This window comes from Elephas maximus, chromosome 13 (genome assembly GCF_024166365.1).
Source record: "Elephas maximus indicus isolate mEleMax1 chromosome 13, mEleMax1 primary haplotype, whole genome shotgun sequence".
Taxonomy (NCBI): Eukaryota; Metazoa; Chordata; class Mammalia; order Proboscidea; family Elephantidae; genus Elephas; species Elephas maximus.
The window spans coordinates 26,668,713-26,695,666 of record NC_064831.1 but is presented as its reverse complement, the minus strand read 5'-3'; the positions used below and the strand labels follow the sequence as shown (position 1 = coordinate 26,695,666).

Below are 26,954 nucleotides of genomic sequence, written 5' to 3'. Positions count from 1 at the left end.
AATATAATCATTTCACTTGTTTTTTCAGGTCTTTGTTGTAAGAGAGGTCACTGGAAGTGTCTGTCTATTCTGCCATCTTGGCCCCACCTCTCTAGTTTTTAATATGAATTCCATTTCTTATAGTGGGCAGGCTGCGGTATCACTTTACTTTTGAAAGAGTAAAGCCAGGTAAGGAAAGCTGTAACTGAAGAAATCCTAGGAGAGTTTTAATCTTCGATACTATGTAAAGAAAATCAATGTTACATTAAGTGGTGTTAAATCTTTTATGCTCTGGGAAAGCACATTTCCTGCCCATTTAATTAATAGTAACTTCAATAAAAGAGTAAATCTCTGGAGAGATGGTCAACACAAGAAGATGAGGTGAACATTCTGACTTATATATGTGCATTTTTTGGTATCCCACTTGATTTTAAGTGATACATTTAAACCTATCTTTTTGTATCAGTACCTTTAATTATTATTATCTTAAAAATGGTTCTGCATTTGTGTGACTCTTGGTATTATGGTCTTGGGTCATTGTGGCCATCTCTTTGTCCTGCCTCAGTATCAGTGGAACAGCTAACAGCACACCAGACCGGTTGCCTTGGAGTCTATTCTGATTCATGTCGACCCTGTGAGTGTCCGAGTAGAACTGCACTCCATAGGATTTTCAGTGGCTGATTTTTCAGAAGTAGATCACCAGGCTTTGCTTCCCAGGTGCCCCCGGGTGGACTTGAGCTTCCAGTCTTTTGGTTAACAGCCGAGTGCTTAACAATTTGCACCAACCAGGGCTCACATAAATGATAGCATAAATGATGCCAGTTGTTTCTGCTTCATGCCATTACATCAGGCTTCATGTAGAAATGCACTAATAATAATTTTAAAAATATGCTACAGCATGAAATAGATGAATATGAAAGTGACATAGACATATTAATCTGTGAAATATTTTAACAGTTTTAGAGGAAAAAATTGAAATATATATATATGGGGCCCTGGGGTGCAGTGGTCAAGCGTTTGGCTGCTAACCAAAAGGTCAGCAGCTGGAATCCACCAGCAGCTCCTTGGAAACCCTGTGGGACAGTTCTCCTCTGACCTATAGGGTTGCTATGAGTCACAATTGACTTGACGGCAATGCATTTGGCTTTTGATTTATATATATATATATATATATATACACACACACACATACACATACATACATATATATTTCAAGTTATCATTTGAGTCAAATTTCCCTCTTTTTAGTGAGCCACAACACAGAGGCTGGGTCTGACTGTATTTTTTTGTAAAAAAAAAAAATCTTTTGGTGATTTTCTTTCCTCAGAAATTTCTCAGCATCAGTAGATGTGTAAGGCATCTTGGAGGGTTATGAAGAGCAGTCCCTAGATCTTCCTTTCTCAGGGAAGAATTCCTATGAGAAGAACTTGTTACAGGAAGAACCCCTCATTCTACTGAGCCAAGGGCTTGTAGTTAAATAAACTAATACTTGGATGATGTCTGGTGTATTGAATTACTTTTATATGTTAATAGCTTCTAGTGGCAATCAAGATGAATTGATGTTTTTGTGAAGAACTAGCCTGACTCAATTATTACAACAGGTGAAATTTTTAAGAAAACACAAGGCATTATACATGAAGACAATACAAAAAGAAGCCAGATTTACCCAATTGAGGAGACCACTGAAAAACTGATCTTGATCAGAACGTCAGCCTTAATGGCCTAGCTGAGGATATATCTCCACTTTTTTACCCATTACTTCAGTTTAAGTTCTTGGCTCACTCCTTTGTTCATCAGAAGACACTTCGCAGATCTGTTTGTGATATAGATGCCGAGCTGCTTAAAGTCAGGGTCTGTGTCATGCAGACATGTCCCCAGCCCTCAACGTTGCCTCTAACCTGCACCACATACAGTGCCTGATATAAACTGGGCATGTAATGACTTCATAGAATGAATGAATGGTTGAATGAATGGATGTAAGGAAGGGATAGAAAATTAGTGCCATAGGTGTCCTGGTAAAATATTGCTCAGATCTGGACATCTGTGATGTCACCTCATAGGCTTTCCAGTTTCTTCCTGATATCTTACTTGGTATTTCTCCTTCCCGAAGTTGAAAACTCTTTGAGACATTTGAGACTAAAGCTATATATAGTTTAGTTTAACCTATCTCCAGCACTTTCTTTTAGATGCATTCTTTTATACCCAGAAACCGTTTTGTTTTTTTCTTTAACAGCAGTCGCCAGTTACTGATAGATTACTATTTGATTGATGTATTAGTTTCCTCTTGCTTCCATAACATAAAAAAACACGTTGCAGTCAAGTAGACTTCAACTCATAGTGACCCTATAGGACAGAGTAGAAATGCCCCATAGGGTTTTCAAGGAGCAGCTGGTAGATTTGTACTGCCGACCTTTTGGTTAGCAGCCCAACGCTTAACCACTGCACCACCAGGGCTCCTCCGTAACATAGTACCACAAATTTAGTGGTTGAAGGAATGCAAAGTTATTATTATGCAGTTTTGTAGACCAGAAGTCTATTACAGGACTCACGGGGCTATTATCAACGGCCCAGCAGGGCTGTTTTTTCATATAGACTCTAGAGGATAATCTGTTTTCTTGCTCATCAGGTGTTGGCAGAATTCAGTCCTACATCTCAGAACCAACATCAAGGCATTGTATCCATGTCACGCTACCATCTCTCTGACCTTTTGTGACTGTACCTCTCTCCTACTGCAGCCAGGAAGGGGCCTCAGCTTTTAAGGACTCAAGGACTCACATGATTAGATTGGGCCCATCTGGATAATCCAGGATAATTCCCCCCGCCCCCCCAAGATCTGTAACTCTGATCATGTTCGCAAAATCCATTTTGCCATGTGAGGTGTGATATAGTCACAGCTTCTAGGATTAGGCATGAGCCTCTTTGGAGGGCCATTATTTGCCTGCCCACCTGGCATGCGCTAAATGCTTTATATGCATCATTTTTTTTTTATCTCCATTTTATCAGAAGAAATCAGGTTTTGGAAGAGTTGAGTAAATTGGTTACATTACTAGGAAATGCAGTGTCTATTTGACTAAAGCCTCCTTGCTCTTAAATCCTGTTCCATGCCACTAAATGTTATTTGAAAGATCATGTTGGACCAAATAAAAAGTGCAGTTTGCACTGTTACTTCTGGTGATCCTTATACAAATCAGTCTTGTATTTTGAGGAGTAATACAGGATGCTGAAGAGAATTTAGCATGTTCTAAATTTAAGTCAAGGCTACAAGAACTGAAAATATTTATTGGTAAATTTATTTTGCCAATAATAAATGGAGCTAAGATCTCCAGTTTCAAAGGTAACCATGAAACTATACCTTGATTGAAGACAGTTAATGAAGATACTATAAGACTTTTGTTTCAAAAATTTTTTTTTAATTTCTAAAATGTTATTTCGTGAAAGCAAATCAAACACTTTTCATATGCTCATAACTCTGATGTAGTTTTTTTAAAGTTAAGGATTAAGTTTTAGGATTATAGTATAAACTGTAATGAATGTGTGATCATTTTGGGCATTTGTTATTGCTTATTATAACATGCGTACATAGCTGCCCCAAACTCCTATAAATAGCCATGTATTTATAGCCCTTAACTATGAAAAACCTTGTTTCTTTTTTCTGCTTTAGGCATTCCTTTTGCATCATGCTTGTTTATTCATCCTATTTTAAGATGTATTATCTATTAATAGCCACAGTTGTTTTTCTTCATTATGCTGTTTTAGTTTTGATTTCTCTATGATTCTTGCCTTACAGATAGCGAAGCAAAGCGTGTGCTATGTGAGCATTCACTTAGCCGATCTGTCAGAAAAGCCCTGATATGAGCCTTATTTCTGTGTCTTCCTTTTCTGGGTCAGCTGCCATAATTTATTCATGACTGTTTCCCTTTTGTTGCAGAACCTTGACGCTCTGCATGACCACCTTGCTACTATCTACCCAGGTATGCGTGCACCTTCCTTTAGGTGCACGGATGCAGAAAAGGGCAAAGGACTCATTCTGCACTACTATTCAGAGAGAGAAGGACTTCAGGATATTGTCATCGGCATCATTAAAACCGTAGCTCAACAAATACATGGCACTGAAATAGACATGAAGGTAATGAGCATACTGGGTACTCTTCTGAACACAGATGACATTTAGAACATCAAAAATGATGCTCTGTTTATTTGTCTTCATCTCTATCTGTTAGCGAACTTCACCCGTGGTGTACGTAAGCCATGAAAGTGGAAATACCAGACATATTCTATATTTGGCCTTGGAATGCATTATACAGGATTTGTTTTTTCCTTGTGGCAGATTTTTCTTCCTAGTTATACACTGCTTAAGGCAACATAAAACTGAGTTTGAATTCTCTGTGTGCTCGCACCAGCTGGGAAGCAAGAGGGTATGTGACCGGCTGAGCTGTTGGCTTCAGAATAAAAAAACCTGTAACATGTATAGTCAGAATTTAAGATCATCTAAGATCCTGTTTTGCAGATCATTGTTTCTTTGTGAATTTTTATCTTTCCCTGAAAATAGTTGGAATGTCTCATTTTGTGAACTGAAAGTTTTGCCCTTTTTTTTTTTTTTTTTTTTTTAATGAAATGCCTTTGGTGAAAGGAACCAGCTTTAGTACTTTAAAAGCTGTGTTGCTATTGTTAATGATGCAGGAGTCCCTGGGTGGCACAAATGGTTAAACACTGGACCACTAAGTACTAACTGGAAGGCTGACATTTCAAACCCACCCAGAGATGTCTCAGAAGAAAGACCTGGTATTCTACTTCCAAAAGGTCACAGGTTTGAAAACCCTGTGGAGTGCAGTTCTGCTCTGCACACACTGGGTCTCCATGAGTCAGAATCAACTCAATGGCAACTAACATCAACAACAACATTGATAATACACACGGCCCTGGTGACACGGTGGTTAAGAGCTTTGCAGCTAACTGAAAGGTTGGCAGTTCGAATCCACCAGCTGCAGCTTGGAAACCCTATGGGGCTATGAGTTGGAATTCACTCAAAGGCAGCGGGTTTGGTATTTCTGTTTTGGTTTTTTTTATATACATCTTAGGTTAGAGTGATAACTTCAAAATATTGATACAGCAACCGTGCAACAAAGAGAACCACTGTTTTTCTATATTTCTGACCCAGTCTCTCCCAGTCAGCTGCTTTTTATGTGCTCAGCATGTTTGGCCACAACAGCCATTTTGTAGTGGCCCTAAAGTGGAGCCAAGTGGAAAGGGGGAGATCCCCTTTCAGCTTTCTGTCCTTATGGAAAATCTAATAGGCAATAAAAAACCAAACCCAAACCCAGTGCCGTAGAGTCGATTCCGACTCATAGCGACCCTATAGGACAGCGTAGAACTGCCCCATAGAGTTTCCAAGGAGCGCCTGGCAGATTTGAACTGCCGACCCTTTGGTTAGCAGCCGTAGCACTTAACCACTACTCCACCAAGGTTTCCTTTCTTGAGTATCATAGCTATGTTCTAGCCTGCATGTGAAGCCCAAAACTCTTAAGATTAGAGTATAATACAAAATAAAAATCATAACATTTAAATATGTTGTATTAGAAAACAATCCCATAAATTATCTAGTCAAGTCACGCCAGATTTCATGATTGTTTTTCCCTCAGGAATCGATGTTGTTGTCCTTACTTGGCACGTGTTGGTGATTCCCAGGTGCATCATTAGTTTTTCTACAACTGGAAAGCAAGAGAGTGTAACATAACGCTAAAAATCTAGAGACGTTTTAAAAATTAAAACATTGGATAAAGGGTGGAAATTCATCCATGATTGGGAATCTCAGTGGAATTCAATCAAAATATTAAATGCCTCTCATGTCCAATCTTTTGATCGTGACAGCAAACTAACATTTCATGTATGCTGAGTGAGTCTGTATCAGGGGATTTACGCATACTGTGTGTATTATCGCTTTCACTTTTTATTTAGCCAAGCTGAGCAAGAATTGGGCACATAGAAACTTCAGAAAAGAAACACAATGTACCTTGCTTGGAAACTGCACTTGCTTATGAAAGGTATTAGAGTCTTAGGCATGGGACATTGTCAGTCTTAGCAGACTCTATATAAAACTCAAGTTGGTATTAACTATGTGGTTCACTTTAGTTTATTTAGGTTCTCTTATGACTTTTATTTATTCAAGTGATCCAGTACAGACTTCTGAAATATTTGCAGTTATTAATTATATTTTGCATTAATTTTTTCAAAGCTACCATTTTTACGTCCTGAAGTATCCTTATGTCAAATGAGTTAAGTGTAAAGTTGAGAGCTACCAGATAATATAAACCATATAAGAAATATTAGTCTATGTTGTGAAGCGATACATCAATGAAAAATTAAAAATAAGATCAGAAAAGCAGTTTATTTTGCCAGTTTGATCAAAGCAAAAAAGTTGAACTGAGGAATTAGTAAAATTGAGGGTGTGTATAATTAATTCTTTTAGACAAAAGGGAAACACAGTGGAGTATCAGTGTTAGGCCTGAATATTAAGGTTGACTCTATTTGTTTTTTTCTATGAGACTTTAGAGAAATCCACCTTACTATAGCAAAATTTTAAAATTATGTAGTAAGTGTAACATTACAACACAGTTACATGTTATAATAATATCCTCATTTTGCCATGAGGCAATATATCTTTGGTTATACAACTGCATTCGTGGTGTCTTACTCTGATTTTGTTCTTTAAGCCTCAGAGTGTGAGTCAGTGAGCTGAACAAAAAAGTGAAAATGTACGTTTATCCACAGCTGAAGAAATTATTCCCCATTTGGATCTGGCTGCAGCTAAAATAGAGTTTTTCCTTTCGTGAGACGGTGTATTGCTTATAATTTCTTAAATTCAAAAGAAAAAATCTTTAATAAAGTATTTGCCATTGAATGACATATTTGAAATGTGGTTATTTCCTTAAATTATTGAGCATTACTCACAATTATGGTTACTTTCTTAGACTGAATTCCTATGTTTGAGATTAAGTCAAAGAATCGATTTTTTAAAAAAAAATTTTAGTACATATTATCAAATTACCCATCATAAATAGTAATCAAAATACCCTCCCATTAGTGATGTTTGAGATGCCTCTTTTTCTGTATCTTACCTAGTTTGGTACTGGAATCCTGTATACTTGCCAATTGATGGATAAAAAATAATATTGCATTTTTTTAAAATATGCATCTCTTTCATTCGCTACCATTTTAAGTTATCATTTTAATCTTATTAGATGGACCTACCACATGTAGTTGTGTAGGTTGTTCACTGGCTGAGGTGGCTGCACCCACCGAGACAAAAGGGTGCTTTTTCCTAATTCTGCCAAACAGGCATATGAGCTAATGGGCACCTGATACCAGATTTGCAATTTAGTCTTCAAATTTTGTAAATCAATGTCCAGAAACATTTTTCTATCTTAGTCATGTATAGCATGTATATATAGTATTTGCATATATATTAAACTTTGGTAATTAAACCCCTAAACACAACTCTTATCTCTAGTTTCTAAAAAAAGAACAAAAACCAGACATGTTGCAGTGAAGTGAATTCCGACTCATAGTGACCCTATAGGACAGGGTAGAACTGCCCCATAGAGTTCCCAAGGAGTGGCTGGTGGACTGGAATTCCCGACCTTTTGGTTAGCAGCCATAGCACCTAACCACTATGCTACCAGGGTTTTTCCCTAGTTTGTCAGGTACTGTAAATATTTTAACTAAATGGAAATGCCAACAGCTAACACCATTTTCCTCTTTTGACATCTAGGTTATTCAACAAAGAAACGAAGAATGTGACCATACTCAATTTTTAATTGAAGAAAAAGAGTCAAAAGAAGAGGATTTGTACGAAGATCTTGACAGATTTGAAGAAAATGGTACCCAGGAGTCACGCATCAGCCCATATACCTTCTGCAAAGCTTTTCCTTTTCATATCATATTTGACCGGGACCTAGTGGTCACGCAGTGTGGCAATGCCATTTACAGAGTGCTCCCTCAGGTAAAATGACATCACACTTTCCTGAGACCTGAGACAAAAGGCCACAAAGACACCGTTGTTACACAGGGCCATTCATTCAGCCGTCTTGACCATGTATTGTGTAATGCAGCGCGTCACATATCTCAGAAGTTGTTTAACCATGGGCTAAGTGTATTTGAGCATGCTGCAACTTTACCTAGGATAGCTATTTATTTTTTCTGTTTTAATCACTTATGGGGATAGTAGGAAAAATTATGTGGGAACGGCATGCTTGTTTTAATGAGAAAATGAGTAACATTTTAGCCATAATCAGCTCTCACTTACAAATTCATTGAGTAAATGTTCACGGGATATCTTTGTTGTTGTTAGTGGCCATTGTGTTGACCCCTAATTCACGGTGCCCCCACGCATAGCCGCCGAACATTGTGATCCATAGGGTTTTCATTGGCTGATTTTCAGAAGTAGATCATCAAACCTTTCTTCCTAGTCCATATTAGCCTGGAAACCCCACTGAAGTCTGTTCAGCATCATCACAACATGCAAGCCTCACCGGACAGACTGGTGGTGGCCACTCATGAGGTTCATTGGCTGGGAATCAAGCAGAACCACCCCGCATGGAAGGCAAAAATTCTACCCCTGAACCCCCAGTGCCTTCTCTGGCTGAAAATACCTTCCACAATCAAGCATTGACATTTTCAAGGAAAAGGTGGGATTAAAAAAAAAAAAAACAAACACTACAGAGGAAATACAGAAACTCTCATGGGGCTTATTAGAAAAGGCATCAGAAGACAACCCTCAGGGTAATTATGAAAGCCTGCGTTTCAGTTGTATTACTTAGACCCATTTGTAAAAATCCTTTCTTTTTATTTACTCTTTTATTCTACCTGCTAACTCTAAGAGTTGTCACAACACGTACCCAGAGATACTTTTTGCTTGTAATGAGAGAGACTTTATAATTCGTGAGTAACCCAGATGGGGTCAGGCTAAACCTGTAAATCTGGAAGCAGAATGGTGTGCTGTGCTGACTGCCACTCCTCATTGTGTGTGTTGTCACCAGCCCCTGCTCTCCCTTGTGACATGAGGATAGAAGGGACATGAGGAGCACTTAGTCCAGTGTCTAGTCCGTTGTAAACAGTCAATATTCCCTATCAGTAGAAGTAAAGATAGCGAGACTTCCACTTGCTTACTTTGGACATGTCATCAGGAAAGACTAATCGCCAGAAAATGACATCATGTCTGGTAGAGAGAGCCAGTGAAAACAAGGGAAACCCTCCATGAGATGGACTGACACAGTGGCTGCAACAATGGGCTCAAACATAGCAACAATTGTAAGGATGGCGCAGGACCGGGCAACGTTTCATTCTGTTATACATAAGGTGATCGTGAGTCGGAGCCAACTTGAGGACAATAGCAACGACAACATTATTATTATCCCTTTCTTGATAAAATTTGGAGAGGTTTTGCTGATGTACTTGGTATTTAAACTTCATTTTAAGCTTTAGGTATTTAACATTTCATACTACCTTTTGAAAGATAACTTTGTTCTTCTTCTGAAAATGCTTTTTTTAATTTGCATTAGCTTATATTTGACATTAGTTATTTGAATTCATATTAAGTTCCATGTTCATGCAACTGGTTATGTCCATTTAACTACTTAGTTATATAGGTCAAGATTTGAGTCCGTAGTTAAGTTTCCTATAAAATACTTTTCTTTTTTAAAATGTAATTGAGTTGGTTTAATCTAGTGACAGATCGTAAGTATTATGTTAACTAACAACGTGCCCTTTCCTTTTTATATACATTTTAGCTTCAGCCTGGAAATTGCAGCCTTCTGTCTGTCTTCTCTCTGGTTCGTCCTCATATTGACATTAGTTTCCATGGGATTCTCTCACACATCAATACAGTTTTTGTATTGAGAAGCAAGGTAATCATTATGTTAATAAAATTTAATTTAATAAAAATTAAATGTAAAGTAAATAAGGCATATTACAAATTAGAAGTGATCAAGAGCGGAACGTAGCTACTATCACATCCTATGAGATAGAAACGGTACAGAGGGAGAAAAACCAAACCTCAAAGGGAGACCCAAAACGCAAAAGGCGTTGCAACCGATTTTTTGGTTTGCATGAGGAGCAGTGGAACTGTATCAGCTGAACAGAACTAACAAAAGTAAGTTTTGGAGAATGTCTTGCCCTGACAGCTCTTTCATATAACAAAATCACCATCTTTTACTTCTTGTACAGCTATGACTTAGTCATCTAGTGCTGTTGTAATAGAAATACCACAAGTGGATAGCTTCAACAAAGAGAAATTTATTCTCCCACAGTCTAGTAGACTAGAAGGCCAAAGACAGGGTGTCAGCTCCAGGGGGAAGGCTTTATCTGTCGGCTCTGGAAGAAGATCCTTATTATCAATTTTCCCCTGGACTAGGAGCTTCTCAGCACAGGGACTCCGAGTCCAAATGATGTGCTCTGCTCCCAGCACTGCTTTCTTTGTGGTATGAGCTTCCCCTCTCTGCTCGCTTCCCTTTCCTTTTTATCTCTTGAAGATAAAAGGTGGTACAGACCACACCCCAGGGAAACTCCCTTTACACTGGCTCAGGGATATGACCTGGGTAAGGGTGTTACAATCCTACCCTGATCCTCTTTAACGTAAAATTACAATCACAAAATGGAGGACAACCACACAATACCGGGAATCATGGCCTAACCAAGTTGACAGATACTTTTGGGGGACACAGTTCAATCCACGACAAGCTACAATGCCTATTTTTTGAAAATAGAAGAATTTATGAAGATATTTTTTAAAACTTCACAGAAAGCCACTGATTATTCTTCCTTAAATTGTCTGTTTGGTGCCATTTTTGTGGGAGGATAAAATTCTCATTCTGTTGACAATTTAGATAGTGCCCAGGTCTCATAGTTTCTGTTCTTGTGATAGACATAGTGGGAGTTATTTTCCTAGAGTGCCTAGCTCATCCTTCTTATACCTCACTTGAAGGTCTTGCCTACACATACTTTATCTGTATGTAACTGAATAGTTTCCGCTATGCTATGAATGCAAGGGTGGAGAATGGGGAGGCTTGATGTCTTGTAGCCACACTGGAAAGTCACCAAAAGGATTCACAGAGGTGTTCAATAAATATGTGAACAATAGCACAGCTACTGTCTTTCTGGGTTCAAAGGAGATAGTTAATTCACTTTTCTGCAGTGTTTGTAAGATAGCCGCTATGCCTGCTACCTGGCAGAACTCTGGAGGAATGTTTTCTCCTGTTCTAATTGATGAATTTATTTTCCCTATTGGTTTGATGGGAAATGAGGTATGTGCGTCCTTCTTGCTGTCTTGCTGAGTTGTTAGGTATGGGAAAGACACTAGTTAATAGTTATGCTTGCCTTTTCAAGGAAGGATTGTTGGATGTAGAGAAATTAGAATGTGAAGATGAACTGACTGGGACTGAGATCAGCTGCCTGCGTCTCAAGGGTCAAATGATCTACTTACCAGAAGCAGATAGCATACTTTTTCTGTGCTCACCAAGGTAATAACTTCTACATTAATTATAATTGATTATAATTACCCATCTTTAGCTAACAAAGGCATTCAATAAAGTTTTATTCAATTACGTCATCATATTCTGAAATGTAATTGCATTTTGCAACCTTTGTTATACATATCTCTATAACAAGGAAAATCTCATTCAACACATGCCAGTAAACTTAGAAAAAACCTCTTATATTTTACTTACCATGCCTTAATCAATTCGCTGAGTATTTAGACTGTTAGATCATGAGATATCTAATCCGTGGTTGCCTAATTCTATACTTTTGTACCTTCAGAGGCATCACGTAGAATAGAAAAACAATTCTATGAAATATCTAATATGATGGCATATAGACGTGAATGCCTTTAATAAATATGGTATATGTACGTGGAAGCCTTTAATAAATATCTAATATGATGGTGTATATACGTGGATGCCTTTAGTAAATATCTAATATGATGGCATATATACCTGAATGCCTTTAATAAATATCTAATATGATGGCATATATACCTGAATGCCTTTAATATCTAATATGATGGCATATACACGTGGATGCCTTTAATAAATATCTAATATGATTCAACTCAACGGCACTGGGTTTGGTTTTTGGTTATGATGGCATATATATGGAAATGCCTTTAATAAATATCTAATATGATGGTATATATACGTGAATGTCTTTAATATATATCTAATATGGTGGCGTATATACCTGAATGCCTTTAATATCTAATATGATGGTATATGTAAGTGAATGCCTTTAGTATCTAATATGATGGCATATATACATGAATGCCTTTAATAAATATCTAATATGATGGCATATACACGTGGAAACCCTGGTGGCGTAGTGGTTAAGTGCTACAGCTGCTAACTTAAAGGTCAGCAGTTCAAATCCACCAGGCACTCCTTGGAAACTCTATGGGGACAGTTCTACTCTGTCCTATAGGGTCACTATGAGTCGGAATTGACTCGACGGCAACGGGTTTTGGTTTATGATGCTATATATACGTGGATGCCTTTAATAAATATCTAATATGATGGTGTATATATGTGAATGCCTTAAATAAATATCTAATATGATGGCATATATACGTGAATGCCATTGTTAGCAAGAAATGATCTTTTCCATAGTATGTTAGTAAAAAAATGTAAAAAAACAAATTATTTCTAGATTTGAGCTATTTCTTGTTAAAAATATTTAACTAATTTAATCAGGATACACTATTAAAAATTTTATATTTTGAAATTGAAACACATAGAAAATATTTGTAAAAAAATCAGAGAAAAAACTTTAGATTGGTGTTTTCCCACTTTCAGAAAGGATTCTGCTAAATTATGCATGGAAAAACACAATAACAAAAATATATCTAAATTTACTTTATTATACTAAAATATTAGAAAATATATATTTCTCTAATTCTTTTAGAAAATATTTTTCTAATTATTAGTATTTTAGAAAAATGTAATTGTGAACCTTGTTGATAGGTGATACTGTGTGTTTATAAGTTTGTATAACCAAATACACATTATTTATATACATTATGCACATTATGTACATGTATACATTGTGCATTATATGTGTATATAAATTACACACATTATATATATACACACTCAAGAAATCATGTTATCGTGGACTATTGGTTAAAAATTTAATTTAGAATCCACCATGATTACTTTTCATGTAAAGATACTGTCTTAAAATTTCTGAAAATAATCTAATAATCTTTGCAATAACCTCTTTTAGTATAATTATTATTTGTTGTTAGGTGCCATTGAGTTGGTTATGATGCACAGAGAACTCTCTAAGACAGAGTAGAACTGTCCCGTAGGGCTTCTAAGGAGCAGCTGGCGAATTCAAACTGCAGATCATTCGATTAGCAGCCGAGCTCTTACCCACTGTGCCCAGGGCTCCTTTAGTATTATTAGTGTAGTTTTAAGACTACATAAGAATAATGATTTTTTTTTTCCTGAGAAATATATATCATAAAAATAAGAGATAAAATTAGGGAAGATAAACAATTTATATATTTTTTGTTAAGGGTCAGCATTGATTTAAATGTATCTTAACCTTCTGTCAATAAGCATTTTCTTCTTTTGCCTCTTTCCGGGTTGACATTCAATAGGGCAACAGCTTCTTAGTAGGCAAAATCTCTGTTTCTGGAGACAGAGATTTTGGAAAAAAATTGTGATCTGTTTGTTTAGTGCCTTGTGCAGAAATTGGTCACATAGCAACTTATTAAGATAGTCTTCTGGGACCTACTCATGTGTGTAGAAAAATCTGTACCCACATTGAATAAATAAAGCAAGAGGTCAATTAAAAACATTTTTACTTATAAAATAAATTATTCCAAAATGATTAGGATACATGTAAAAACTGTTTTAACAGTGCATTGAAAATAATAAATTTGTTTAGAACAATGAGACATTTATAACTCAGTATGAATATTTCTAATCATTCATTTTCATTTTAAACATCATATGTATTTTTTTCCTCTGTCCTGAGCAGGTCTTATGCTATTTAGCAGACAGTATGGCCTGTTTGGAGCCCTGGTGGCACAGTGGTTAAGAACTATGGCTGCTAACCAAAAGGTTGACAGTTCGAGTCTACCAGCTGCTCCTTGGAAACCCTATGGGGCAGTTCTATTCTGTCCTATAGGGTCACTATGAGTTGGAATCGATTAGACGGCAACAGGTTTGCTATCTTTTGGTTTTATGGCCTGTTTATACATGGGTTGGTTTCTGCAAGTGGGCTCTAACTTACATATCCATTTTAACAACATCAGTCTAAAGAGTCCATATACTTCATTAGTAAACTGATTATTTTCTGTATCACCATGCTAATTTTTGCTTTGATTTATGGACAGTTCTGCTGAAAGTATATTGCAGGGAGATCTTTATTATCCAAGATTCTGTAGTAAAGTAATACCTCAATTATGAAATTTTGGAGAAATTATTATTATGAATGACCAGAAGTAATTATTTTGCATTTAAAGAATTCAAACCAATAATGTAGTCTTAATACAAAATAAAAAGTAAACAAAAAACAAGTCAATTCTTTACTTACCAGATCTTCACTTAATTCATAAGCATTATTATGTTGTTCTTGAAATTACCTAAGGTAAATTACAAAGATGCATAAAATTTAACAAGCACAAATAATGTTTTAAATAAATGAGGGAAATTAGAGAAATAAGAATAGTAGAAGAAATTAGAGCTAGAAGTAAGAGTAACACATAAAATACATGTCAGAATGTCTTAAATACCTAAAATACATGTGGAAGTTGGGTCATAAATCTGCTGTAAACTTTTAATCGTCACATCTTAAAGGGAAAAGCAATCATTTACAAGATTCATAGACTCTGTAAATCAAAAATGAGCTAGTTTCTCAAAAGAAACGCCATTATCCTAGATAAAAGTTTTTCTTCAGAAGAATTCAGGAAAACATACATGATGATAAATAACACCCTTGTATTAAATCCCTGAGTAAGTTTCAAAGGGCAATTTTCTACATCATCTTCCAATCCAGAATTAATCGCACCATAAATGTGCAATTTGGCAAAAATACGTTTTAAGTTCTCTACTTGTGATACAGTTTAAATATCTAAAAGAATAAAGTCATATTCTTCATACAATTTCCATAATTTTTTATCAGGCTGAACTTTTGAATGGTAGGAGGTGGCAGGATTATACTCCTTAACAGGAAGGAGGCTTCATCTTGCCACATGGGTCATTTAGGGCTAATTTTGTCACTTTTTTCTGTTATAACAGTGTGATGAACCTGGATGATTTGACAAGGAGAGGTCTGTATTTGAGTGACATCCCTCTGCATGATGCCACTCGAGATCTTGTCCTTCTGGGAGAACAATTCCGAGAGGAATACAAACTGACCCAGGAACTGGAAATCCTCACAGACAGGCTGCAGCTCACACTAAGAGCCCTGGAAGATGAAAAGAAAAAGACAGACACGTAAGAATTTTACCTGTTAAACAAGGGCACGGTGGTTATCCTTGCTATAATGTAACTCTCCTATAGTTAAGTAGGAAGAAAGACCTGGCAGCCTACTTCTGAAACTAAGCATGGGATTGCTAAAAGCTGGGGGCCGAGTCGGTGGCAGCTAACAAGAACAGCAGCTATAGTTAAGATTGATAATGAGACCAAAGGAAAAAAAAAAAAAATGGGACCCATAGTTCTGGAGTCACAGATAAAATCTTCCACATCTCTTTTAATAAGAAAATTGTGCATTCAGAATTAAATCAGTCTGAATGGTAGTAAGAATATGTTTTCTATTTTTAGAAGCCAAGTTGAAAAAAAAAATTCCCAAACATCTTTCTGAAAAATCATTAGAATGAATTAGATGCAGGTGTTTTAAAGTTTATTTATTCACTCATTGATTCCTTCATACAAGAGCTATGTACTGGGCACCTTCTGTGTGCCAGAGCCTGGCCAGGTGCTGAGGGTTAGACTCAACACTGAACTTAGAACTGAACTTTATGTTGAAAATAATTCTTTACTTTGTGAATTATTTTAGATCTTAGCCAATACGAATCTGACATCTAACACATGAACAAAAATATCAAAATATTATTATTATTCTATGAATGGTTGATTAAATCATGAAATTGCAGGCAAATAACATTAAAGACAATACTCCCTTTTCAAGTAATGTATTTGAACAAGTGTTTATTTCAAATACACATCGTGCAGACAGCTTAGCCTTGCTTCCAGATGTTAATTAAAACCACCAAATCACTGCAGTTCTTAAGAGATTTTACCCTGGGTCTCGTGTATTCATTTTTAATGTTTAGTAATAAGAAACTATCTTGTTGGAGAATTGAACTCATCTGTTTTACTTCCCATAAGAACTATGTAGCTCTACTTAAACGCCCAGAAAATTTATCAGTCTCAGCCTATGTACTTGACTTGCATTGAGACGTGTATTGGCATCCATGGCGTGCACACGTATACGCCTTAGTTAACTATTTATTAATTGCATGGGTGAGTTAGAGAGTGCCATTTTAAGTGCCCGTCTTTTTCCATAGCATCTTAATTCACTTTTCAACCTCTGTATAATGAAGCTGAAAGCAGTGCTTAGGTCCCTTTGAGACCAACTTCTCTTGTTGTCCTAAAGTACACCCATTAATTTATCCAGGTGTTCTGCAAATTTCAGACATTTTATGGAACACGCAGCTCATATTCCTCTCACTACTTGAAAAGCATTTTAAAGCGTGTACTTTATTGCTATGTGGTACAACTACATCCATGGAAGATAGCACATTTTATGGAACTTGTAACCTAGTACTTAGTACTAAGGCTCCAGTCAGGAGTTTATAAGCTCAAATTACACAGTATCCTGCTGTGGCTGTAATATTAGAAAACTGTCTATGTTTCATTTTTTGTAGTGTGATTTGAAGTTTGCTATGTTCTTTGGTCAACAGGTACTGATACCATAAAGAATGCACACTTTAAGTTATGAAAATATCCATCTATTCTGTGTTGAACAAACCCTTAATTCACTTTTTATCCTAAATTGTCAGCTTAAGCAGGATACTTGCTTGTTTCAGTAGACCAGGATTTCAAAATTGGAAGGTACTGGGAACAGAGCAAAGGGCTTGTCTTTAATAGGAGAAGAGTTCTGGTTAGTGAAACAGTTAAGCACTCAACTACTGGCCAAAAGGTTGTTGTTTTGTACCCACCTAGAGGTGTCTTGGAGCCCCAGTGGTACAATGGTTAAGAGATGGACTGCTAACCAAAAGGTTGGCAGTTCAAATCCACCAGCCACTCCTTAGAAACTCTATGGGGCACTTCTGTTCTGTCCTATAGGGTTGGTATGAGTCAGAATCAACTCAACGGCAATGGGTTTGGTTTCTTTGGTTTAGAGATGTCTTGGAAAACATGCCTGATGATCTGCTCCCAAAAGGTCACAGCCTTGGAAACCCTATGGTGCATAGTTCTACTCTGACACACAGAAGATCACCGTGAGTCAGAACTGACATGACTGCAACTAGCAGCAAGAACAGCTGATAAATACTTATCACAGGACTGTTTTCTGGTTTTTGTTACCCAAGTTGGGTTTGCCTTTCTGGATCTATCTAGTTTCTGGACTACTTAGACTTATTGTACTTCAAGATTGCTTATTCTATTTTTAAAATATTTGATGTAGAATAGATGTTTTATAGATTTTTAATTTTCCAGGGAATTTAATGAGAAAATATTTACTATCGATTTTCTAAGTAGTTCTACTATTTATATTCTATACTCAAAATATAGCTTTAAAATATTTTATGAAAGTGTTTTCTGTTAAAAAGTTACAAATGAAGGAATGGAGAAATTCCCCTGTGGCTAGGAAAATCACTGAGACCTCAGCTCTGTTTCACATATTTACGCTTAGCATGACAGGCCCTTTGACTTTAGGAAGGAAAAAGGCAAGGAGGGGTCATTTGTCCCCCTAAGTCTTCCTATCAAGAGCCTGCAGGTCTCCCTCATTGGCTTCTTTCCCTCTAACCCGTCCTCTCCTGTTGTGTTTAGTTCACTGTCTCCTCAGCCTAGTGCCTGATGCTATCATGTCATTGTTAGTTGACATCCAATCCATGCTGACTTATGGCGACCCCATGTGCACAGAGTAGACCTCCTCCATAGCATTTTGAAGGCTGTAACCTTTAGAAAGCAGATCAGCAGGCCTGTCTTCTAAGGTGCCACTGGGTGGGTTTGAACCTCCAACCCCTCGCTTAGCCATTAGTGCCACTCAAGGAGTCCTGATTCCATCATAGTAGACTCAATATTGCTTATAGAAAGAAAATAGTTTCTCGTGTAGACTGCTGTCCACCTACTTTATCAGTTTCTTCCATGTAGGAGTGAGTCATGAATGAGGCTAGAGAGAAATCCTGCTTTTATTACTTTACAAAAATTGAGATAAATTTCTTATTCCTGAGAGGTATGACTTGTTCCTCATACTGTGCCATTTGTACAATATTTCAAGTGCTGGCAGTGACCTGCTGGCATGATGATATGGTACATATGGCAGCAGCCCCAGAATTCTGGAGTACAAATGAAAACTCTGACCCTCTTTGGCCAGTCCTTTGTTTTGTTTGTTTTGACTTATTTTGACTTGGTTTGGGTTTGGGGACGCTTTATGTTATCAGAGTGAACAGATGGTTTATATTTTCTATATGTCTCTTTACTTATAAATATGGCTTATAATACTAATTTTAGAGGGTATCCTATCAAAATCCAGTTTTTTACAGTGCAAATGACATTGATACTCTGTGAAAAGGAGAGTAGAAACACCAGAGATATTCCTAGCATTTCTTAAAGGCTTCCTTCCGATTCCACTGAACAGGTTACTGTATTCGGTCCTTCCTCCATCCGTTGCCAATGAGCTGAGACATAAGCGTCCAGTGCCTGCCAAAAGGTATGACAATGTGACCATCCTCTTCAGTGGCATTGTGGGCTTCAACACGTTCTGTAGCAAGCATGCATCAGGAGAAGGGGCCATGAAGATTGTCAACCTTCTCAATGACCTCTACACCAGATTTGACACACTGACCGATTCACGGAAAAATCCATTTGTCTACAAGGCAAGTCCTATCATACTGTGTTGTTATTGTTGTCGTTGCTGTTAGCTGCTGTCTCAAGTGCCCCCACCTCATGGCAACCTAGTGCACAACGAAGTGAAACACTGGCTGGTCCCACACCATCCCCATGATCAGTCACTGATCAGACCTGTATGATCTATAGGGTTTTCATTGGCTGATTTTTGGAAGCAGATCACCAGGCCTTTCTTCCCAGTCCTTCTTAGTCTGCTGAAATCTCCTCAGCAACATAGCAATTTTTAAGCCTCCACTGACAGACAGATGGCAGCTGAACATGAGGTCCATTGGCCAGGAATCAAACCCAGGTCTCTGACCGGAAAGGAGTGAACCCTACCACTGCCCCAGCACTGTCCCATCATAGCCTAATGCAGTGCTGTTCAGAGCCTGGGTTTCCAGACCCGACCCGCCAGAGGTACTGCTTTCAGGTCTCTAACTGTTGAGGCTGCGGCTTGGAGAAAGCCTTTGTTTGCTCAGTATTTACCATTTTCTTAAATAATTACCTCTTGTTGTAAAACTTTGTCTTCCTTGTAAACAAAATGAATGTTTCCTGGAGCAGATGATTCTTGGTAAAAAAAAAAAAAAAAGGAATGCTCAGCAGCTTATTTGCACTTAGGATAACAAATCCGGTGCAGGTCGTTGATGATATTTAGTATAAATATAGCGTTTGCCTTAGTGCCCTGCAAGAGACATTTTACCTCACATACATCAATGCACAGTAAAAAAGTCATAGAGCCTGAGAAGGATCCTGGGGACTCAGAGTTGCCGTCAGATAGCATCAACTTGAAGATAAACATTTATAAGGCATTTCTGCCCTTTTTCATTAGAAGCAAATACAGTATTTGAAGTCAGCGGATATTGCTTCATAAAGGCAAAAATGTTAACTAAACCATCCCTAGGCATCTGGGATAATATAAGCTCTACAAGAACTATTTATTTTATAGTCTTTCTGTGAGGTACAGTGTCACACTTGGTGAGCACATCATAAACGTAAATGATTAATGACCCTGATAAATCACTGAACTTCAGACAGTGGTTCTTGTGCCATCAAGCCATCACTGTTTTAGGGAAGGAAATAGGCAAAAACTATTCTACTGGGTTATAAAAGGAGCCTGGATGGCACAATGGTTAAGCGCTTAACTCCTAACCGAATCGTTGGCCGTGTGAACCCACCGTGTGGCTTCTTGGGAAAAAAGACCTGTCGATCTGCTCCCATAGAAACTACAGCCTAGGAAACCCTATGGGACAGTTCAACCCTGTCATATAGGTTCGCCAACTCAGTAGCACACAACAACAGCAACACTGGATTCTAAGAAGATCTGATGTAGGAAACTAGTGCTTACCAGAAGAAAAATAATGCTCCAACTTTACCTGCCTGTAATCAAAGATCCCGGGTGCTGTGTGTGTAAATCTCAAATAATCATAAGTTTTCACCAGGTTGGAGTTGAATATATTATGATTTTAAAAGAGTTAAGAGGGAGGAAAGTTCCAAGCTGTTGGTAGCCTTGGAAAAATATTTTTTGTATAAGAGTAGCAAATGAAAGTCATGTTTCTGCTAACCAGTGACCATCTACATATGTGCTGTGTTAGGTGGAGACCGTTGGTGATAAGTATATGACAGTTAGTGGTTTACCAGAGCCTTGCATCCACCATGCACGATCCATTTGCCACCTGGCCTTGGACATGATGGAAATCGCTGGCCAAGTTCAAGTAGATGGTGAATCTGTTCAGGTTAGTAAATAAAATACTTATTGTAATAGTGGTAGTTGACCCTTGTGGGCAACCGATTCATGTTCTTGACCAGTCATGCATATGTATAAGAAAGGATGTCTTGAGAGTAAAAGCTATTATGTTGTATTGAAGCCACTGTATTTTATTCTTTCATAGAGCTGGAAAACCTCTCTACCTTTTTGAAATTATGTAGTCCACCTCTGTGCCAAAAGTCATGAGGATGAGATAAAACTACCTGTCCCTTCTGGTTTATTTTCTAAATGCTCTTTTTTATGTCTCCTATAAACTGGCAGATTCATGTCTTTGAAATCTTCAGACATTAGAGAGTATTTCTCCCGGAAGATAGAACTTTTGTGAGGGTCTTTTTATTTTGTCTGCAATACACTTGGAGTTCTTCTAGAGAATTCTTATGATTTTTTTTAATGATGAATCTGTAGTATTCTGTAATAGAAAGTAAGCAGGAGTTAGTGTGTGTGACTTATGGGAATTATAGAAGCAGAGCCTTTGTTTTTGCAGATAACCATAGGGATACACACTGGAGAGGTCGTGACGGGTGTCATAGGGCAGAGGATGCCTCGATACTGCCTTTTTGGGAATACCGTTAACCTCACAAGCAGAACAGAAACCACTGGAGAGAAGGGGAAAATAAATGTGTCCGAATATACATACAGGTAAGAGGAAATGCCTTGGTATTTACTGATGTGCAAGGGAAATGTGTCTTTGCAGGAGGGGTAATCTCTGAGTGACTGTTCCCTTTAAACAGTTATCACCTTCTCTCTTAGAAGTGTTTGTATATGTTTGTTTGCGAAGATGGGGTCATTGTTTCCATTTTGAATGGTTCCACACCACCATAGAAATTGTTACTAAAGCCATTGTTGATGAAGGCTTCAGCTGTCTTTAAATACAGTGTTAGTATGTTAGTGTGTGCCCTGGTTGTCTCAGTTTATAACTTGGACACATGTCACCTTCTGCATCTCTGTATACTCTTTCCCTACTCTCTGTCCCCCGTCTTTTAGATGTCTTATGACACCAGAAAATTCAGACCCACAATTCCATTTGGAGCACAGAGGGCCAGTGTCCATGAAGGGCAAAAAAGAACCAATGCAAGTTTGGTTTCTCTCCAGAAAAAGTACAGAAACAGAGGTATGACTAATGAGAAAGTAATTCTTTTAAGACAGCATGAACATGGTTGTTAAATGAGAATCACCAAAAATATGTTTCATTTGAAAAGAATTCCTGCTTACAGACCTTAACCCGTAAGTAAATTGGTGGAAATAACTGAAACATTAACTAGCGGTTAGGACAATAAATACTGCTTGGGGATATTTTATGGTTGCCGCCTTTTGTCCTCTAGTGAAATTAAAACAAAAGACACACTACATCTAGAAGATTTGTTATTGGGTTATTTCTCTGCAGTCGGGCTCAAACACGACTAAGGTGAGTGGCCTGTGAGGGGGCTATACTGGCTCCTTCCCTCAGCTCCCTAAACTGGCTCCATGCTCACCATGAGGGCTAAATTCAGGCTGCAGTTCAGAGCAGGTTTCTTAAGCATGAAGCTCAAGATCCTTCTAAGGGCCAATATATCTTCCTGTGGAGTGTTTGAGGATCTTGGAAAAACCCTAGTCCCTTGTGTGTTTCTTCGAGAGAGGAACCCAGTAAAAAAACTTTTTTTTTTTTTTTATGGCGGAGTGATGTATAATTGAGAACAATCTAAATGATTCCATGGGGAAGCTTTAGGTTCTTGCTACTACTATGGTTGTACTACAGCCAGAACTCATGTGCTAGAGTGGGCCACAGGTGGCATGTCCAAACTGAACTCATGTGACCCGCAGTGGTATTGTACTCACTGAAGCCCTGCCCAGCCTCTTTCCCCTCACGATGTGTTACATTGGAAGCAAATTTGATGCTTTGTGTCCCTGTTAATGTATTGGTTCCTCAGAGAAAATGAGACTGCTTGATTTTATTTATTTTTATGCATGTATACATTCCTTGAAAATGCTTTTAGAATATAACAAGCCCTAAAGGGAATGGGATGCTGAGTTTTAATTTTATCTCTGTTTTCTTTCAGCTGCTTTTATTTTAAGTAATTTACCCACGAGTTGGCATGCTTCCTGATGTTCTTCTGACAAAGCAGAGTAGACTTCAAATGTTGGTCATTCTGGTTGTTAGCCCCTGTTTCTCTTAAGATTATGGTGGGAGTGATTTACAAAAACTGTTCATGTCAATGCCGATCACACTATCAGAGAGAAAAAAATATATTGAGGGAACTACCCTGAGTGGTGTACACGGTTTACGCTCAACTACTAAGCAGAAGGTTGGCAGTTTGAACCCACCCAGTGACACTGAAGAAGTAGACCTGGTGATCTGCTTCTGTTAAGATCATAGCCAAGAACTCCCTGTAGGGCGGTGCTGCACTGTCACACAGGGTCACTGTCAGTCGGAATCGACTCAGCGGTGGTGGGTTTGGTGGTTTTGGTTTCACTGGCTTCATTGTTGCTGAAAATTAACCCCCTATTTCTTCTACACTTTTAAGGAAACAAAGCAGGACGATAACTGAGCCTTGGATCGTGGGAGGAAGAAGACTGAAGATTAGGTTCCGTTTGTCCCCTAACACGTGCCGAGCCTGGTAGCAGTTACTCCCGATGAATACGTGTTTTGCACTGTCCTTCTCCATTATTTTGACCATTTCTCCTCGGTATATCTCTCACTATTCATTATTCAACTTTAGCTCAGCTTTTGATTATGTTATTTAAGGTTTTAGCGTATTTTCTTAGTATATCTAAAGCCTAGCTTTAGATGTGGATGACGTGAGCTTCATGTGTCTGAAAGTCTACTACAAGCTTTACCTAACATGGTGGCTTGTGAGTTGTAGGCACCCACTCAATACTTGCTGCATTTAATTAAATGCAACTGAACAGTATTTGCCCATATGTATACATAGCATGGAGCCCTGGTGGCACAGTGATTAAGCGTTTGGCTGCTAACCAAAAGGTCAGCAGTTCAAATCCACCAGCTGCTCCTTGGAAACCCTATGGGGCAGTTCTGCTGTGTCCTATAGGGTTGCTATGAGTCAGAATTGACTCGACGGCTACGGGTTTAGTTTTTTTGGTTTATTCATAGCATGGTTTACTGTATCTGCTTAGTGCTTCATATATACGTGTGTGTATATATATATATTTTAATGACTATAGCATATAACAAAGTTTATGTAGTGTTGGTGTATATCGCTATAGATATCATTTTCTAAAGGAGTGAATTATAAGTTTTAGAGAAAATGCAATTTATTTTCAGGCTTCCAGAGTAAAAATTAATAGACCATGCTAAGAAAATAGTGACCATTGTGAAATTTGCTAATTTCCTTTCAGAAATATAGAGTACACATTTCTATTATTAAAGTATTGGATGGCTAATTCAAATCCTGTGGCAATTACAATTCCTAAAAAATGCTGACGTTTGCATTGCATCCCTCTTACTGATCTTGTTAACCACAGAAAGCTGCACTGTCTTACGCTGGCTTGGGCTAAGTGTTAGGGGCTCTAACCAAATCCAGGAACCAAGCTGGAAAAACACTCCTGAGATTTTACTGTTAGAGAGCCTTTCTTGGCCCTTTATTCCCAGAAATGAGCTTCTTTTTTCTTAGCTTAAAAGAATGTGATTAAATCCAGGGAGTCATGTTCGGAAAAGTTAGTTTAATTTCAACATGGAATGAATTCTTATTGGAATAATTGGCCTGTTTTTCTTAAATGTCTCTGATAATTTATTAATATCTATCTTTATAAAATATAGTGCGGCTACGTTGGTGTAAAAATGTTTGTCTTTAAATTTACTATTTCATATCAGCACATCAATATGTGTATAAATGTTCCATGTTAATGTGTAAAAGAGTCTGCAATAAATTATTTTTTCCACTTGTCTTCAGATAGTTTTTATTTCAAGAAAATGATTCTTATATTATTATTTCTCATTTTATTAATGCCATTTTTATAAAAATGTTTTATAATTTTACCTATTATAGATGTTAAATTGCTGTTTCATTCACTACTGTTATGAATTTTTACTAGATTATTTTAAGTAGGCATAGTCTTAAATGCTTATTTACCGTATTTTTACCCAAATAGCGCACACCTTCTAGATTTGTTTGCCATCTGCTCCCTTCCCTCATGAGGTAATTTCCTAAGTGCACTGTGCTATTTTTTTTGGCAGCAATATGTAAAAAAATCGGCATAGCAGCACTTCTAAAAATACCTCAAGGAGAGGAAGGAGCAGTTGGCAAACAAATGTAGGTGTGCGACATTTGAATAAAAATACAGTAGTACCAACAAAGTAACATTAACAAGACTAGATATAGGGCGGATACACAAATGAATATGAAGTGGAACCAGCTCGTAAAGTGCCCACAGTCTTTTAGGGATCACAGACGCATATGCATGTAATTAAAACATGTAATAGTCATAATGATAAAATATATTCAAGATACAAATAGAATATTTAGTGAATGAGTAACTTGGGAGGATAGGGCCAGAGTGGGAATGGGGCATGTTGAGAAACCAGCTGAGTTTTATGATGGTGTAGTTTAAAGATGAATGAATGCAATGGAAACATGGATCTGCATTTTTTCTAGCCGCCTACACTCAGTGTCTCTAGTTTCTCTCCTCCTGTTTAATCCTCAGTGCACAGCATTGTATTCTGCGCAATGAGTTTGCATTGCATAAACTCATCGATACTTTCCTAATTATGCAGTGAACAGTACTCAGTCTTCAGGATATATGATCTCTGCTGCATTGGCACTTTTTTTCTTTTTGAGTAATTATTTTTATTGTTTTTATGAAATTATTTCCCCCAAAGTTTTAATGAAAATTAAAATATAAAGAAAAGTTAAAAGAATTGTACAGTTATGTCAGTAAGGGAGGAACAAATCAGAAAAGGAGGGTGAGAATGGCAGGACATTTTGAAGAATAATCAATGTGATTGAACGGTACGTGGAATAGTTGCTGAATTGGTGTACCATATTTTTATGCAGATAACGCGTGCTTTCTGTGTTTGTTTGCCAGCTGCTCCTTCCTTCCCCCTGGAAGGTATTTCCATAAGCGCTGCTATGTCTATTTTTTTTTTTTTACATGTTGTAGTAAAAAAGAAAAAAAAATTCGCGTAGGGTGCTTACAAAAATACCTTCTGCAGGAGGGAGCTATTGGCAAACAAACGTAGAAGGAACGCCTTACTTGCATAAAAATACAGTATGCTTTGCTGTGTATACTTCAATAACAATAAAAAAAGTTGTACAGTATACAATCATACATATACCCACCACCTAGATTATACCTTTCTTAACAATCTTCTACCTTTCTGACAATTTCCTCTTAATCCCTTTTCTAGTTTTCTGTAATCTGCTGGCTTGAAAAAAAAAATTTTTTTTCAGATACTATGAAATTCACCCTTTTAAATGTACAATTCAGTGGTGTTATAGTATATTCAAAAGTTTGTGCAAACATCATCATTAACTAATTGCAGAACATTTTCATCGCTCCAAAAAGAAGCCCTGAATCCATTAGTGTTTGCTCCCCATTTCTTCCCTCATCTCAGCTCCTGGAAACCAGTAATCTACTTTCTGTCTCCATGGATTTTCCTATTCTGAACAGTTCATAAAAATGGAACCATGCAATATGTGGCCTGTGAATTATCTTTTCACTTTCTTGATAGTGTCCTTTGAAGAACAAAAGTTATAAATTTCTATGAAGAACAATTTTTCTGTAATTTCTTTGTTTTAGGGTTGTATTTAAAGAGCCATTATCTAATCCAAAATCATGTAAATTTACACCTGTGCTTCCGTCTCAGAGTTTTATGGTTTTAGCTCATATTTACATATGAGTTTTATGGTTTTAGCTCATATTTACCCCTTTTGAGTTAATTTTTGTATATAGGGTGAGGTAGGGATCGCATCATATGTGGATGTGCATCTCCAGTTACCCCAGCACCATTGAATGGCATTGACACCCTTGTCTAAAATCAATTTATCATAAATTGATTTGTAAATGCAAGAGTTTGTTTCTGGACTCTCAGTTCTCTTCTATTGTTTTTTTTATGTTTAACCTTATGGCAGTACCACAGTCTTGATTACAATTGTAGTTAGTAAGTT

At 37.3% G+C, this 26,954-nt stretch overlaps 1 protein-coding gene across 1 annotated transcript in view; it reads left to right on the top strand.

Moving 5' to 3' along the window:
• Positions 1-24,712, top strand: part of GUCY1B1 (guanylate cyclase 1 soluble subunit beta 1) — a 62,547-nt gene extending 37,835 nt beyond the window's left edge. Inside the window, exons 5-14 of the mRNA XM_049905225.1 lie at positions 3,908-4,105; positions 7,748-7,978; positions 9,765-9,881; positions 11,359-11,492; positions 15,273-15,470; positions 18,841-19,078; positions 20,681-20,821; positions 21,338-21,492; positions 21,838-21,964; positions 23,355-24,712. Of these exons, the coding sequence (XP_049761182.1) occupies positions 3,908-4,105; positions 7,748-7,978; positions 9,765-9,881; positions 11,359-11,492; positions 15,273-15,470; positions 18,841-19,078; positions 20,681-20,821; positions 21,338-21,492; positions 21,838-21,964; positions 23,355-23,378 (1,563 nt within the window). The 3' untranslated portion in view covers positions 23,379-24,712. The remainder of the gene's footprint in view (positions 1-3,907; positions 4,106-7,747; positions 7,979-9,764; positions 9,882-11,358; positions 11,493-15,272; positions 15,471-18,840; positions 19,079-20,680; positions 20,822-21,337; positions 21,493-21,837; positions 21,965-23,354) is intronic.
• The last annotated feature ends 2,242 nt before the right edge of the window (positions 24,713-26,954 follow it).